This window comes from Scomber japonicus, chromosome 4, assembly GCF_027409825.1.
Source record: "Scomber japonicus isolate fScoJap1 chromosome 4, fScoJap1.pri, whole genome shotgun sequence".
In the NCBI taxonomy this organism is placed as follows: Eukaryota; Metazoa; Chordata; class Actinopteri; order Scombriformes; family Scombridae; genus Scomber; species Scomber japonicus.
The window spans coordinates 15,622,490-15,639,538 of NC_070581.1; the positions used below are offsets into that span (position 1 = coordinate 15,622,490).

Sequence of the window (17,049 nt, forward strand, 5' to 3'; positions counted from 1 at the left end):
TTTGTTTCCACCTCTCAGTTCCTGTATGTTGCACAGGAGCCACATTAGACCTTGGTTCTGATACCCCAAGGAGCGTCTGTGTACACTTTATTGTGCTGTATTGATAATGATTATTTGGTTGGCTTCGGGGCTTGGCCTCAGCCTCTAGATGCTCTGTGCTTATTCAGCAGGACAAGCGCGGATCTGTGGAGCTCATACTAAACTCTCTGTAAAGCCGGCGACTATTAACATTAATCTGGTTAAAAGAAGGTGTACAGTACCTTCTTATGATGAACTTGAGAAGACGTCTGGATGAAGATGACCTATGAAGACGTCTGTTGACACTAACAGCTAAATCCAACAATCAGTCATATGAACTAATCAAACTATCTACTCTTTACAGCAGTATATCTAACTATGCACTGAAAAACAGAGTATAATCTATTCCCATAGTAGTGCCAACTGAAGTTAATTTTATATGTGAGGCTATCATATAATATTTTGGATAAACACTTGACAAACGCTGCTTCATTGTACCCATGTAGATTAAAGTGCAGTTACAGTGGGCAGGTTGCAGCATCCAAGTGGGTGTGACACGCCAGCTCTGATGATGTGTGGATGAGACAGCACAGATACACTCACACATGTATACAGAGGCCCTGTATTTTTCACATCCATTGGCCAAATCCAATTTGTTAAGACCCTTCTACGACTCACTTACGAAGCTGCGGTCAATGGAAATCACATTTCCGTGATTGGACATCCCATTATCCCTTTCGTCCAGACCCGCATTGGGGGATAAAGCAGGGCTGAGACGGATGCCCAGGACAGACCGGAGCTGCGGCTCCAGCGAGTCCGTCGCCTTTCAAAGGGTAAAAGCCTGACATATTAGTCATAAGTGTTCTTTAAATTCATTATCATCTTAACACGCCAGCGGCACAAGTGTCAGGGGGAGGGGAAGCCCTCTTAAATGAGGTTAGTGGATCCATTTAAAGCTTCACAGTTGCTGTGCTGTCCGCCGTGTCACACGCAAGTCTCAAGACATGAAAAACACCCCCCCCCCTCAACACAAACCCCTCGTAATGAGGTTGCACAAGCTGCTTATAATGCAGCTGGGGACTTTCTGAGGTTAATCAATGAACAGCTTCTGCATTCTATCGGTCCATAGTCTGATTTCTGAATCATATAAATCTGTTTATGTATGTACCAAGTAATATCAAATCCACGTGATGTTTTTTCAGATTTCAAATGTGTAAATTTCACAAGGATCAATCACGATCCTCGATCACGATAGGTGCTCATTCAAAAAGGCAGAAAACTTTAAAAATTGTAATCTGATTTTTTTTAGTTTGTTACTAAAAAAGCAGAGTGCACAGAGAGGCAGGACTGCTCCCATCAGAGCCCATTTGATTCATCTTAATGAGCTGACCTCACTGTAACCCTGTCCATGCACGTGCGTGTTTGCATGTGTGGGTGTGTGTGTGTGTGTGTGTGTGTGTGTGTGTGTGTGTGTGTGTGTGTGTGTCTGAAGATGTGAACGTGATTATTCACTTGACAAACCGAGTCTAATGTGTATACAACTCCTGAGCACTCTTCTCCATTTATTAATGTGAAATTTTCAGTTTTGACAATTAAGAAGCCATTAACTGATTCACACCACAAGGCAACATTTCTGATTTCATGAATAAACCCCTGACATTGTTTGTGTCATTCAAGCTGTACTTCTAATACAAACCACAAGTTGTGTTGTCACTATGGATGATGCCGACTACTTCTAAAACATAACAACGGCAGGACTGACACAAACTATTCCTGTTAAGCATTTTTCTTTCCTTCTGAATTGATGAAATTAATGACAAGACTGTGAAGGATGAGGATCCAGAAATTGACTGTTTTCAGATACATGACATAATGTGCTTTTTATATCTACTAAAGTGTTTTTTGCTTATTTTATGACTTCAACTCTAAATTTAAACTGTTAATTGGGCAGCAAGAGTAGATGCATTTGAAGATTAGCACAGATTTGAGTTGTAATCACAAAATAAAATGAAAAAGTGCAATAACAGGACATGAAGACATAACAACTTATAATTGTTTTATATTATCATAATATGATTAATCCTCTCCCAAACACAGCACAGGATGGGATGAAGCACACAGTGGTGACTCAGGCGACTCACGCTTTCAATATCAAGTCAAGACAGATATACCGAGACTTGGCAGGAGCCACAAAACGCAAACCAACAAACCAATTAACACTTTCAAAACTCAGCACGCATCCTTCCATTAGACATCCTGAAGCAAAAGTCATGAGTACATTTTTGAAATACAGTTCTTTGTCTGTTTGTCTCAAAATTAGCCTTTAGCACCTAAAAATGATCATAAAATCACTTTTGTCTGGAGGCGCCATTTAAAGAAAAGAGTTGTCTGCTTTTATACAGGTTCTGAAGAAAAGCACACAAAACAGACTACTTATAAGTATTATCTATTTTTGATAAAAGTGGAACCTTAGACACTGGCATGACATGTTCTTTTTGTGGTGATTTCACTATGTGCGGTGGTTATTACGCGTCAGCATGTATGAAAGAAAACTTGATCAAAAGGTAAAAAGCCTTGCATTTTAACTGGTACCTGATATAACAACATTTGACCCAAATGTCAAACTTGCTTACATTGTTCTTCAGACTACATTGAAGCCATGGCCATGGAAGTAATAGGTACCTCACCTCTTTCTCATTATACTGTAATGCAACTCGTCCTCCTGCTTGATGTGGGCATGATCCCCACTGGCCCGCTCGCTGCCCTCGCTGTCGTCACTGCTGAAGATGGAGGCCAGCTCCTTCTTGGGAACCCGGTTGGGGGGAAGGGGGATGGTGCGTTTTTCAGCCAAGCGCCCGCGGTTCTGCACACGGCAAAAAGAAAAGGAGGCACCTTAGTAACAAGATTCACCATTCCTAGACTCTAAAGTACTAAACATAATGGTATCAGTGTTGTTTTGTGATTCAGTTCCATTTCTTTTATATAATGTGCACCATTCCTGTATTTGCTTATGTTTTCCTTATTTGCACTGCCTTTCATGACTCTGCATGGGTTGTCAAATCATTAAATGTTTCTTCATTTTCTTGTGTTACTTTATGCAGCATTTTTTTCCCTCATTTTGGCAATTTGCATTTGTTTTTTTCAAGTTGCAGCAATCCCAATCAGTGTTACATGGACCTCAGGGGGTACTCCCTGGAAAGATTGTGGAGTAGCTTAACCAATTTGAAAAAATAGACATTGATTAAAAAAATTCTGCATATTGAGTCATTTGTAGCACCTGAACACTGCCTGTATGGATTAAATATGGATGGAAACTAGCTTGCGAGTGAGTAGAAAAGTCTAAACAACTAAAAGTCATGGATATATACTTGAAATAAATAGCTTAATAATAAATTGTTTAAATATCAAAATTGTTATTAATTATTATATTGGTGATAAATTGTTATATCTAGTTTTCCCATCATAATAGCTAAGCTAAAACATATTGCTAAAAGTGATAAATAACCTGCTAAAGTAGTTGGCTAAAACTAAAGGTAAAACCATTTAATCACTTTGCTGATAGCTCAAAGTGATCATATAAGGATGCAAACAGCAGAGTTCAATTAAATACTGTAAATATCCACTTTCATTAATTGTTGGTGTTCAGATGAAAACATTTGTAACATGACAGGTGGTGTTAATCTGACAGGGAAGTAAGCGTACATCAGTTAAAAATGTTGGAAACTAATGCAGTAAACCATAACACAACATATTGTTTTAAAATAACAATTTAACATTTTTTTACAACTTTCCAGCAAAAACTGGTTCCACGGCAACAATAGAAACGTCAATGTGGCTGGCACTGTGACTGTTATTCAGCCGCCAGCCAGGTATCATCAGGCCATGTTTACTCATTGTGAATAAATTATGAAGTAATACTGAAAGAATCCACCTATACTTTGTGCGAGGTCAGCTGGATATGAATTATGGAGTAAGTTTGTTTTGGCACAAGCTGTTTCTTTCAAAAACACAAAAAATGAAAGTTTACCATACTTTTCTACTCTAAAGCCAAACTGATGTTGGAAAAAGTTGGTTGGTATATTGGGTGTTTACTTTGTTCCAAAGATGTTAGGAGAAAGAGGAGAAAAGAAGGGATAAAGACAAGAGTAAGGCCCTGGGGGCATTAGGAATTGAAGCTGGACGACCTTTAATGTGACCTGAAGAGGTCACTGCAGATTAACATAGTCCTATCACAGAGAGATGGGAAGAGGGGGAGGAACAGGGGAGAGAGGAGTAGAGGAGGGAAGAGTAATGGAGAGAGTAGAGGAGATAGAGCCAAGGGGAGAAAATTGGAAAAGAGCATCGATGGGTTGTGGAGAAAAGTTAACAGGGAGGAGAGTGAGAGCGGATGTGGGTTTGTGCAGGAGAGGGTATAGAAAAGGTGAGAGAAAGTACAGAAATAAAAGAGAATGTGGTGAGTCAAAACATGAGAGAAAACTCAACAGAAGGAAGGTCTGTCCGGTGTGGGAGAGTGGACTTGGATTTGAAACGATATTCCCCTCTCTCATTCCCCTTTCTGTGTGCCTACATCTCTGCTCTTACTCCTGGTACTTTCAAGCCCTCCAGCTATCCCTTCCACCACACGCAACCCCTCTCTCCACCACTCCTCCCTTCTCCCTCCTTCCCTCGCTCCTTCCATCCCAGGAGGCGCGGCAGCATGAGTGGCAGGCGGGGGCAGGAGGAGGGACTTGGGGGCTCCTAGCCAAGAGGCAAACAGGTGCAGCCCCTCTGGAGTCTCTCAAATGGCAGACATTAAAAAGAGTTTGGAAGGGGGGGGGAGAGAAAGATGAAAACATCCCCCAGGATGAGCAGGCCAAAGGGTTCTGCACATTTCTCTTCTCTCTCTTTTTTTTCGTGTCGTGCCAGAAAAGAGGTTTCTCTCCTTTCTTCTCTCCTGTCGCAGCTTTCTACAAGTTCTGCTCCAGCTTTTGAGGACACTGGATCACTTTCTAATATTTCTGCTGCTTCCACACAAGCCTTTGCTTTAGGAAGTCAGTGCTGGAGCTCCAACAGGGCGCTTGGGGGGGGGGGGGGGGGGGGGGGGGTGACAGGGGTGAATCATCACATCAAGAACAACTATCTTGCATGTATGCAACCACCATTACATCGTCAGACACACAAATCTGTTTAATACAAATTCTCCACCTCCAAGACTCTTTATTGCTCTCTTCAGATCATACGGGAAAACACACAAGTGCACATGCGCACTACCCACTCCACCTACACACATAAACACACACACGCGCACACACACAAACACACATACACACACACACACACACCTGTTCCTGTTCCTTAGAAATCCCCTCCAAAGCGGGGGATTTTACTTGGAGCATGCCAGCAATATAGTATATACAAGAATAGTTTGTCTAAGAGCAGTCGTGACTGTGGCTGTGTATTTGAGTGTGTGTGAGAGTGTAGACAACCACCCACATGGCCGTGACATACCCAGGCTGACAGCCCCCCCCCCCTCTTCCTCCCTCTTCTCTACTCCCGGAAAGCCCCGATCCTTTCTTTAGTGGCACTGACGCAGAACTGGGGGTGAGCTCCCACTGCTTCCGGCAACACTTCCGCAGCACGGGGGAGGGCTCTCCGAAACAAAACATGAAGCAAAACACACCCCTGGCAGCCCACGTAGGAGCGCTCAAAGGAAGAACGCTCAGGCACGTACGTGCACGCACAAACACACACGGGTGTGCGCAGAGCTGAGGCAACCTTACTGTGTGTGGTCAGCCTCCTTTCAGCCATGGAAAAAAGTCTCTCATAAAAGTCCCACTAAAAGCACCTCTATGAATATCGCCTCCCACGCTTTCTGTCTGACAGGCAGCCAAGAAATATATCTGGTGTTCACATTTACACTAAAAAAAAAAAAAAAATAGACATACAGATGCACAGACACACTGACAGCATTTGACACAATCAAGACAGGCAATTAAAATGGTCTTGATGGTATTATCAGTACATATAGTATTCAAACATTAATAATAATAATAACAATAATAACAATACTACAGGAACTTTCCAGCAGTACAGTATCACAGTATAGACACAGTCTGCTCTGAGAAACCTAGGAAACTGAACTTCACCTGAAAAATGCTGAATGATTCAAACAGATTAATGCAAGTCTGATACTGAAAGTTCAGGCAAACAGCAGTGCAGGTGTTCATATTACATAAGAGATCTATGTATGTACACTACATTAAACAGCCATACTATCTACTTTTTATTACCCAGCATGTCTTTAAGAAGCTAGTGCTACCTAACTAAACACCATTCACTTCCTTTCATGTTGATAATTTGTGACCATACACTTGAAAGTTCAACTTTTAAGTGAAATTGTTATTTCATTAATCTTATTGTTCTATTTATATTGGCACACTGATATTGTTTAAGATGTGTCTGTTTTTTTCCCTCTTAATGCATGATACAATTAATCAGTAATTGACGTAGTTTAGGCCAATCAATGGGACAACATGTTACTTTCACGTGTTTATAGTATATTGTAAAATCATAATATTTCTCTGTAATTTATAACTTTTTAAGGTTATGATTGTCTTTTTTTTAAGTTGGAAATTGCACTACTTTGAAATGGTAAAACTACACAATGTTTAATTGTAAACAAGCATGAGAAGTTGAATTGAGTTCAATATCTTTATTTTTAATTCTGATTAATTCTGTGATTTTAGTTTTAGTGAATAGCCAGATTATTTCCACTGCCCTCAAGTCTCTGAATGGCAGTGAATGCAATTTAGTGAAGTAGGATTATATTTACTGGACACAATGTAGAGGTCAAAGTCAACAGGTCAAAAGTACTCTAAATATAGTCTTTTAAGGGCCAAAAAACATCCTCTGCATACATTCTTATTCATTTACTAGAAATGAGAAACAAAGCTTTAATATTTCAAAGAAAAACATGAATCTGGTGAGCAATGTGCACACATTAGCACCAATTCCAGTGACTCATTTGGGCGGCTTCTTGAGTTCACAAATTCTTAGCATGGGTTTGGATTAAAAGCAACAAAATGCTCTTGTAATGTGTTAAGTGGAAAACAATATAGGCTAATATCACAGCTGTGTCCTGGTCAGTGAAGGCGTTAAAAATCAAGCAAAAATTATAAAAGCAATCAAATGTTTTCTCTCTATATTTATTTCAGACTTTTAAATAAGCTCTTGGTGGAAAAGAGGACTAATAAGTGTTTTTTCTTTCTCCTGTTATTTCCTGAAAGGTGCAGCGCCCTGCCGCTGGCTCCAACCAGCATTAGTGAACACACACACACACACACACACACACATACACACATATACACACACGCGCGCGCACACAGCGGTAGCAGCCCGTGACATTCCTGCAGCTGCGGCGCTCTCTCTCCCTTGCACGCGCCCCCCCAGCGATCCCCCTGGGGGACGAATGCCTAATGAGTCACGCGCCTGTCTGCCGTTACCTCGCAGTGTGTGTGTGCGTGTGTGCGTGTGTGTGTGTGTGTGTGTGTGTGTGTGTGTGTGTGTAGGCGGGATGGCGGGCCGACTTGGCGCGAGCACTCGGGGAAAGGGGGAGGGGGGAATGAGGAGACGACAGAGAAGGAGAGAGGGAAAAAGAGCGTGAGGAGGGGGTGAGGAGGGGGTGAGGAGGGGGGTGGGTGGGTGGGTGAATCGGTCATTACTGCGCTCACATAAGAGCTCTGAAACAAGGCCAAAACAAACAATTTGTCTGCTGTGTGTTTGTGTGAGCCTGAGATCCAGGTCATCACGAAATACAAATTGCAATTTTTTGACTTGTTTAGTCTCACCTCCTTGTCTCTAACTTCACTGCACGCAAAGCCACTCTGACATTTTCACAGGTGCACCTCTGAGGGGTGATTAGCTGTGAATTCGTCAGCTTTCGTCAAATTGAGATCACCTAGTATGCAAACATGACGGCTATAACCGGATTACTGTGAATAATCAGATTAAAGTAACAGTTTGATTAAAGTGTTTACAGGATTCGCAGTGAACAGATTTCCCCAGTAACCTAATAATAAAGTTTATTGGTGATGTTTGATAGTCGGGATAATATCTGTAAGAATATGCAGTCGCTTGTAGAAATTATCTTATTAGCGTTATCATTTCCGGTTTGATGAATTAACAAAGCACCTAAATGCAGTCTCTCTTACTTCTAGTGTCCGTTGTGGCATTAAAAGTTCTTTTACTATCATCCTGAAATAATTTAGTTATATTTTGTGTCTGACCACCTCTAGCCACCAGCCATGACACTGTTTGTTTATAGAAAGAGCCATTTGCATCCAATGTACTCCATGACCTCTCTGTTACATGTGCAGAATCAAAACCTGAAGTGAAAGAAATCCGACAAAGGCGAACTATACTCCATAGAGAAAAGCTGACTTACATTTGCCTAATATGATTATGATCAAATTATTAGTGCGCACATAAACAAAGTTACAGCAATATCTGCATGAACAGTAAAGTTTATTCACAGCATATGTCTGTAAACGTGTAATTGGAAACATGTTGAACTCTTCTGGCATAAAAATATAATACTCATATAGTCTGCATACAAACACACTCCGCCAAAAGCAGGTTAACACACTGGTATGTTCATTTATAATCACATACTTCTCATTATTGTGCAAAACCACTCATTTGTACATGTGTATAAATCCATATTCATTCCTCTTACCCCGCTATGAGTTTGATATTTTATTTACTGCTTGTTTGTTTGTTTCAACTCAGCTGTATATATATTCAACGTGTCTCTAGGATGTAACAGGAAAACATCAACTTTATACTCGTCAATAATGATGTCATTATTTGTGGTACCAAACAGACCATACATAAACATAATTAGCAACATTTTCATCTAATTCAGTTAAAGCCACAAACTATGATATTCTGCGACTTCATACTACATCAAAGACAGTGTCTACTTTTGTATTTGTGAATGGCTTTTACTGTATTGTTCTTGATTTGCTATGAAAATCACACATCAGCATCATCAACAGGTGCAACTTGATAAATCGGATTTGTATCTTTGAGTTTTTAGTGAATATGTGATATATTATTTGTTTTTAAAAACACTACATAGCTTGGCCTTACATTTTCAGTCAATTATTTTAAGGTTTTGTATAAAGTTGGGTTGGAGGAAGTTATTTAGACACCTGTAAAAGCAAGTTGTTTCCTTCAAGTTTAAGATACTGGATTGATGTCTAAATACAGCCTGAGTCCTCCTTATGAGCGCAAACATACTTGGCAAAATAAATCTGATTTTGGATATCAGTGTATATGTGTGTGCGTGTGTGTGTGTGTGTGTGTGCGCACGTGCACGTGTGTATGCGGTTTAAGTACAGACTTTAGGCAACACTTGGTTGTTCAAGGCTGTGTGAGCGAAAGAGAGAAAAAAAAAGCACTGTGGGGCGGACAGGCATGCGACCAAGTCCCCCTCCTCCCCACACACACACACACAGACACACACACAAACACACACACACACACACACGCTCATGCTCTCTTGCACCCTCGGCCCCCACGCGCTGAGCCGAGCGGGCAGTTTCAGCCCAGTGGAGCGGCACAGGGCAAGGGGGGAGGGATGGGGGATGGGGGCAGCGGGGTGGGGTGGGGGGGGTGGGGAGAGCGGTGCACAGAGGGAGATAGGCGGCGAGGTGGCGGGGAAGGGAGGGGGGACTGCTGGGGCGGCGCTGGGAGGTCAGTGGCGGTGCAGTCAAGCGTGCCAGCGCGCCTCTCGCTCTCCCCTTTCCCTCTTGTTTCTCTCTCTCCTTCCTCCTCCCTTATTCTCTCCCTCTCAGTGTTTGGATAGGCCCACCGAGCTCTGCAGGGGTCTATACGGACAGGTAACAACTGGCCCTTTCTCACCCCAGACAAACAAACGGGAAGTGGAGGCAAGTGTGAGGATGTGGTTCGTAAATGAAACTGAGGTTTTCTGTTGTTTGGTCGGGTTAAATTTGACCAAGAAACTCATTTAAAGCTGAACAAATCCATTAAATACACTGGGACAGTTAAGAAATAGATTTGAACGACTCAGGTAAGGTTCAGACAAATTACAAGTTCATATGCGCCCACACTCAAGTTATGAAATAAAGTCGACAATAATCTGAACGATGAGCATCAGCTACACTGTGGAAACGAAACCAAGATCAACTCAGATTATGCTCATGTAAAAAGAATAACCTTAATTCAGTGTTTTAGGTTTTATTTGTATTTAATCTCTCTTATATTGACTTTTTTTGTATGTACTGAGTATCCTCTACACTATTGGTAATAAATTGTATCACAAAAATGTATTCAAATCCAAAATGTATATTTATCTTTAGCTTGTCTAATTCATTGTTCACTTGCTTTGAATTTTGTGAATCAATGACTATTACTTCCTGGATGTATGAATGTAAAACTTCAACATAGCAGTCCTGTCTGCAGAGGCCTGATGTGACAGAGTGAGGCACAGCTATCAGAGGAAATCACATGGCAAAAAACACACGCAAACACATTTGCACACACACACGCACAGATGTTGGGAGGAGGGTTGTTAGAAATATCGCCGTTGGCTTTGTCGTGATAAACCACATTTGGCTGATAGACAGATGCTCCAACTTATTTTAGCTGTCTCTTAACAGGGTCCACACCCAAACACGTATACAATACATGCACTCATAATGAGCAAACATGCACAAAGAGAAGACTATACATACAAGCTAGCACATACACACTGAGCACTCTGTCAATCTGTAGTATCTTGTTGAAAGTGTACAGCAGCAGAGGCTATTTTAATAAATCAAAGTGTTTCATTTAACTGACTTATTCACAAAAACAAAACAAGAGAAACATGTTTGCGTGTGTGTGTGTGTGTGTGTGTGTGTGACTGTTCCTCAATGTATTTCTATGACATATTCCAATTCATATTGATCTCTGTCAGCAAGATTTAGATCCACGGCAAATGAACGGATCATTAGAGTTTCACTTAATCTCTAATTTGTCCGATACACCGAGAAACATACACAAAAGTGCACCAAAACACTCGACACAACCACAGTTCTGCACACTTCTGGGCCAATGGCCGATTCCGGTGTTACCATAGCAACATAGCCTCAGCAACACACATTCATGTACGCGCGCAAACACACAACACCTACAACTGAAGGAGTGTACAGTAGGTCAGTGATCTATGAAGACATCATATAACAGCTCAACATCTATTATTTCTACCCGTTCACTTTCATTGTAATTGTCTTTCTCCATCGACTCTATTGGAAATGACATTATGAAATGCAATGAGGCAGATTATAAGTTATGGGCAAAAGTCTGTGTGTCTGTCTTTTGTGCGTGTGCTACATAGATATCTGTGAGTGTGAGCGTGTGTGTGTTTAATTCCACTTTGCAAGAGGAGCCCTTGATTGGAGGAGGTCTTTACGAGCCGGAGGAGGGGAGTGTAATTTCCTCCCGGCCTCCGCCAGTTCCGCTGAAATAACAGAGCAGAGGAAGCCAAGCTCTCCCGGGAGGAGACACACACACACACACACACACACACATGCGTACGTACAAACACACACATGCACACACACAGCTAGCAAGTCAGCCAGCCATCCTGAGCTTACAAATAATCACAGTCATGCACGTATAAAGATACAGATACAGACAAACACGTACATATATATATATATACACATGAACAGAAAAACACACATACACACAGAGCTACAGTATGAATAAACTTCCACATACACACACACGACTTCACTCGAGTATTATAGGTATACTTGCAAAAGAATGACATTCAGTCCCAGACACACAGTTAGCAGCATCTAACAACTCCATGGAGCAACTTTAATAACAGTTAACGCTGCCAGGACCAAGAAATCATTTAAACACCTGATTATCGCATAATAGCAGGCTTGATAGAAAGGTAAACACTCTTTGACAGCTAGTTATCAACAGCTCATCAATCATAAACTGATTTCAGTTCACAACATTATCAACATATTTAAAAACCCTAAACTGTTGAGCGCAACAACGGTTCAATTTTGTGTCGTGCCGTTACAAACCGCTTGCGCCCGAGCCGACACAGCAAATTATCTTCCGTGAGTTCTGAGCAGGCAGGTGAAACGTCTTCCCACCAGCAGCTGCACTTTTTATGATTGCTTGCCTCATGCCTGTAGCGAAACAAGATCACTCATAGTTCAGCCGTCAAACTTTCTAAATAAATGTCTGCATGAGGTAATTTGTGTCAGTAGGCAGGCGTGCAATGTGTGTGTGAGTGTGTGTGAGAGAGAAAGAGAGAGAGAGAGAGAGAGAGAGAGAGAGAGGGAGCTCATCAGTGAGGGAGTGCTGGCTGCCATGCCCTGAGGGGAGTCAGTGGGGAGAGAGGGAGACGCCAGTACAGGCCATACAAGTCCCGCTGCCTTCCCTCCTCCGCCTAACCCTAACCGCCTCGCATGGAACTGCCAACATACTCAGCCTGTGTGTGCGTGTGCGCACGTGTGCATGTGCGCAAGAGCGTTATGGTGGTATTCACTTGGTGGGTTAGACAAGGAAAGGGAGAGAGAAGGAGAGAGAGGGAGACGAGTCTACAACAACAACCTTAAGGCCTTCATATCCCTGCTTACGTCAATACCAAAGTTTCACTCTGTCACGGCTGCATTTGATGTCTGAACTGCACAAGCCTTAACTAGCCAAAAGCCAATCACTCCGATATCTGTAATGAGCCCAAACATAAGCAAACACGCTCAGATTCTCAAATCCTTCTGTATAAAATAAGACATGAGCATCTGTTTTTCCTGCCCCCCTACCTCCCCCAGGTAATTCGTTTTGGCTGAACCCTGTGTGTTAGGGTACAGGTCTTCATTCTTGGCTGTGAAAAATGTCACCAGTTTACCTGTATCACTCAAACACCTCCGGCTTATCTAAACCGCCTTTGCCTTGCGTGCCTCGCACACAATAATCAGCAGTAGCCACGCTCAGTAGCTCGCTAAGCCTCTTACACCCTTCCCTCAAGATTAGTGCTTGGGAGCGACGACAGATGCGCTCCGTGGTGATAAAAACACACACACAGCCACACACACACACACACACACACGCACACACACACACACAACCCGCCGCACCTGTGTGAACAGATTTGGCGACGGTGAGCCGGCAGTGTGCTTGCTCAAAGCTGCCACACACACACACACACACACACACACACACACACACACACACACACACACACACACATACACACACAGAGTGGTGATGCCGTAATCGTGACACACCTGCAAGGCCTCGAGGTTTTGGCATCGAGCCCCTGGCCAAGCCCTGAAAGAAGGACTAGGCAAACAAAAGTTCAGCAGCCAGGTGAGGAAACTGATTCAATGGGACAGAAGAGCCCTCGACCAACGACACCTAACATCAAGCAGCCATACTGGACAGCTCAATGCCTGTGAATAAAAGGCCGTTTGATACTCTGCGTCTGTGATAGGCCGAAAGTGGATTTGATATTCATGCTGAGAGAAATTACTGTCAAAGTTGACATGTGTGCCTGTGGGGTCTTCACCATCAAGGTTACAAAGAAAGGCAATGCTCCAATATACTCTTACTCTCACTCTTACACACTCACCCACTGATTCATGCATGTGGAGCTGGACGATACCAACGTATTGTCACACTTAAATATGAGATAGAAAGATTTCAATAATTGTGATTTTGGGCTAAAAAAAATATAATTGACTTGATTTAATACAACAGCCAAGTAGGTACAAGCTAAAATCATCAAAAACATTTATATTGCTAAACTATAAAAAGCTTGTTTTAGGCTTTAATACAATACTACCATAACAGATAATAAACAGAGATAACAGAGATATTTGTATTATATTGATTTATCCCCCAGCATTGTACTCTTTGACAAGTTATAACCTTCACCAAGGAGGTGAATTCTTGACGACCACAGTTAACAACCCAGTAGCAAGAAGTTGTCCTCGAGTCAAACTAAATCTATATTTCCTCGGTAGTTTCTCCCAGTTAACACATTGACGCTACAAGCACAGACAGACAGTGGTACAGCAGTAACACCAGTATAACAGAAGATGAAATATTCTTACCACTGGAGATGAAATTCGACAACCAGGACAATCACAGATTGGAGGATGCACCTGTAAGATTCCTTTGGACATAAGAGTCTTGAGACTTTTCCCTGCAAACAATAAGAAATGAGCCACGTTCAGTGTATAGAAGAGAGTATGGACCAAAACATAATCTTATCAGTCAGTAATCTCATCGCCTCCATGACACAGCATATAGTAAGGTATTATCATCTTGCTGGAATATGGACCCTTTTCTTCAACCCATCATCTCAAGACTCAAAGTTTTTAAGAAGAACCTTATGAAAAAAAACATCCAATAAACTGAAAGAGCTTGTACCTGCATAAGAAATTGACTTATCTCTCTACATGTTTGCCATGAAGTTTAATTCTCCCCACAGTCCAGTGTGCTGAGCCAGAGAGGCAGTAGCCTACTGTCATCTGTCTATAAGAATCGGTATATTAAACTATTTGGCTATCATTTTAACCTGGGGGCGACATCCTCCCCCCACACATCTTTACGTGTGTCAGTTCAGCCTAGTAACCTTGTGTGTGTGTGTGTGTGCGTGTGTGCGTGCCTGTGTGAGTGTGTGTGGTGAGGGGGTGCGTCCACCATGCCTAATTATTGCAGATATTACACTTTAAATATAATCATTTAAAAAGAAATACCGGAACAATATCACAGGACTGATGCTGCTAATGTTGATGTAAGAAAAAGCACTAACAAAAATGCATCAACAGCTGTACATTCAATAACAGTCTGAACATATAATTGGATGCAAGTTTATCACGACATCAAACACTAACTGTTGTTAAGAGGACAGACAAAATGATTATTATCTAAAATCTCAAAATGCGATGCGTAAAAGTGTCGACACCGATGCTCAAGTGCAGCTGTACCTAACGGAGCAATCCATCCCATAATGAGTAAAAAGAAAAAGTAATTGAACTATAACATACTGTATTATCTAAGTATTAATGCTTTTCACCTCAGTCCCGGTGCAGCCTACTCCTGATGCCCCGGTTTGATGTTAAGATCGCTGCCCAAACTCTGTGTCAAAGCCTCGAAGTGTAAGTGGAGGATATGCGCCTTTTCTCATCTGTCCCCTTACGCACTGACTGCTGTAACCCTTTCACTCCAAAACTCAGCACCGAACCACGAGATCCAACTTTGTACCCAGAATAAGCTGCGTCTATAAAGTGTTTAATAAATGGTAAGGTGTCCCTTTCTAACCACGAACCGTGAGGACACTGATGGTTGTTCTTACCTTTGTGTCTTATACTCCGTTTCCAATCTTTGGCAGTCTCTCGTCCACTGACAAACTGGAACTCGTTGGGGGTGAGCCACTCGCCCCTGTATTTAATTGAGGGTCCTTTGCTACCTTGACACAGTTTATTGATGTAAAGCAAAGCCTTGTTTTCCCCGCACTCCACCTCGATGCACGGCTCCCCGTTGTCGAAGAAAGGCTGAAAGTCGGGGATGGAGGAGAACCTCTCCAGCATTAAGTCGTCCGTGTGATGGTGGAGGTGCTGGTGACGCAGCGCCGAGTCGTGGAGCCCCAAGTACGCACGGTGATGGGCGAAAATGTGGTCGTAAGGCGGCGGATGCGGGGTCACCACGGGGATAGCGGTGGCATTTAAAGGGGCCAGGTATTCGGACTGGTTGAACGCAGTCAATGCCATGTCGTCTCCATCCAGCCTCTCCTTTTTGATGGCAGGCATGTTAGTGGGAGCCGAGCGCCGGTAACAAGTGAAAAGCTGCTCGCCCGATCCAACTTGAGCGTCCTCTCCGGCTGTGAGTTGGGCTGACCCAGACTTGGAGACGCACCGCTTGGTTTTACGCAGAGCCCCCGTGTCGCCGTCAGACAGAGGTCTGGTGAAGTTGCCGGATAGATTCCCATTCAGTAGTTTCCAGCTCGCAGCGGCAGCAGCGCTCTCCGCCAGCCTCACAGCTCCTACCTCCCACATTTAATCACACTCGCTCTGTTAATACCTGACATGCTGGGTAGCCCTCAGCCCCGGACATTATGTTACCTTAGTGATCATTACCAGTCGCAGCTACACGTCGTGCCTCTTATTTCTTTGCCTTGGAGGAAATTAGAAATATATATATATTTTTTTATATTTCTACTAGTTAGAGGTAATTTTTTTTGTAACGCTCTACAATCTTCCAAAAAAATAAAAAAAAATATTTAAAAAAAATAAAAACGCAAATCGATTCAGTTATGAGTTAACACGTGGCCAGGATACCATTTCACAGAAGACAACAAAAAAAGAAACTGATAACAGTACATGTCTCCTGTTACTCAAACAAATGTGGCATATGGCATTAATCAGAAACGTACGCCATATAAATATCAGGCTCGATATTCCTGGGTTTGTATTTTGCGCAACAGTAATACAGTTGAAAGTTTTGGAAAGAGTTGTTTTTAACCCCTGTGTATGTCGTTGAAGTCACGCTGAAGTTCAGAGACCCAGACCAAACAAGATTTGCACTCTCTGCCGCTTCTCAACTTGGCCCATTTAAACAGCGGAGGCTCGACGAGAGCCACGGAGAGGAGGAGGGGGACTGTGAGGGACGGCGCTTCAGTGCGTAAAATGGAGGCACCATCATTAGTGAGCTTGGGGAAGTAAACTGTCATTTCCATCCATGCCACTGAATCTAAAACACGTTTTTACAGCTGTCTTCGTATTCAATTCATAAAAGACCACACGAGTATTTTAAAGTTCAACAACACTTTCAACACAATCTTTTAACATTTTCTTGCTCATATCCCCCCAAAAGTTGATCATTGAGCTTAATCATACCAGACCTTAAACAAGGCTTCAAACTGCCAACAGTTTCTACATACATATATTACCTCCTAAAAGCATTATGTAATCATTTGAGACCATTTTAAAGCCAAACACTGACAACAGCAGCCTTGAA

At 42.4% G+C, this 17,049-nt stretch overlaps 1 protein-coding gene across 3 annotated transcripts in view; it reads right to left on the bottom strand.

The window, feature by feature from the left end:
• The window catches only part of samd11 (sterile alpha motif domain containing 11), a 51,239-nt gene extending 34,745 nt beyond the window's left edge, over positions 1-16,494 (bottom strand). For 2 of the 3 annotated variants that reach the window (XM_053317188.1, XM_053317187.1), the window contains exons 1-3: positions 15,389-16,494; positions 14,142-14,233; positions 2,706-2,881 (exon numbers count right to left, since the gene is read on the bottom strand). In XM_053317188.1, coding sequence (XP_053173163.1) covers positions 2,706-2,881; positions 14,142-14,233; positions 15,389-16,088 — 968 coding nt within the window. In that variant the 5' untranslated portion in view covers positions 16,089-16,494. Of the gene's footprint in view, positions 1-2,705; positions 2,882-14,141; positions 14,234-15,109; positions 15,162-15,388 lie in introns of those variants that run through there. The other variant, XM_053317189.1, reaches the window with a different exon arrangement.
• Positions 16,495-17,049: the final 555 nt, after the last annotated feature.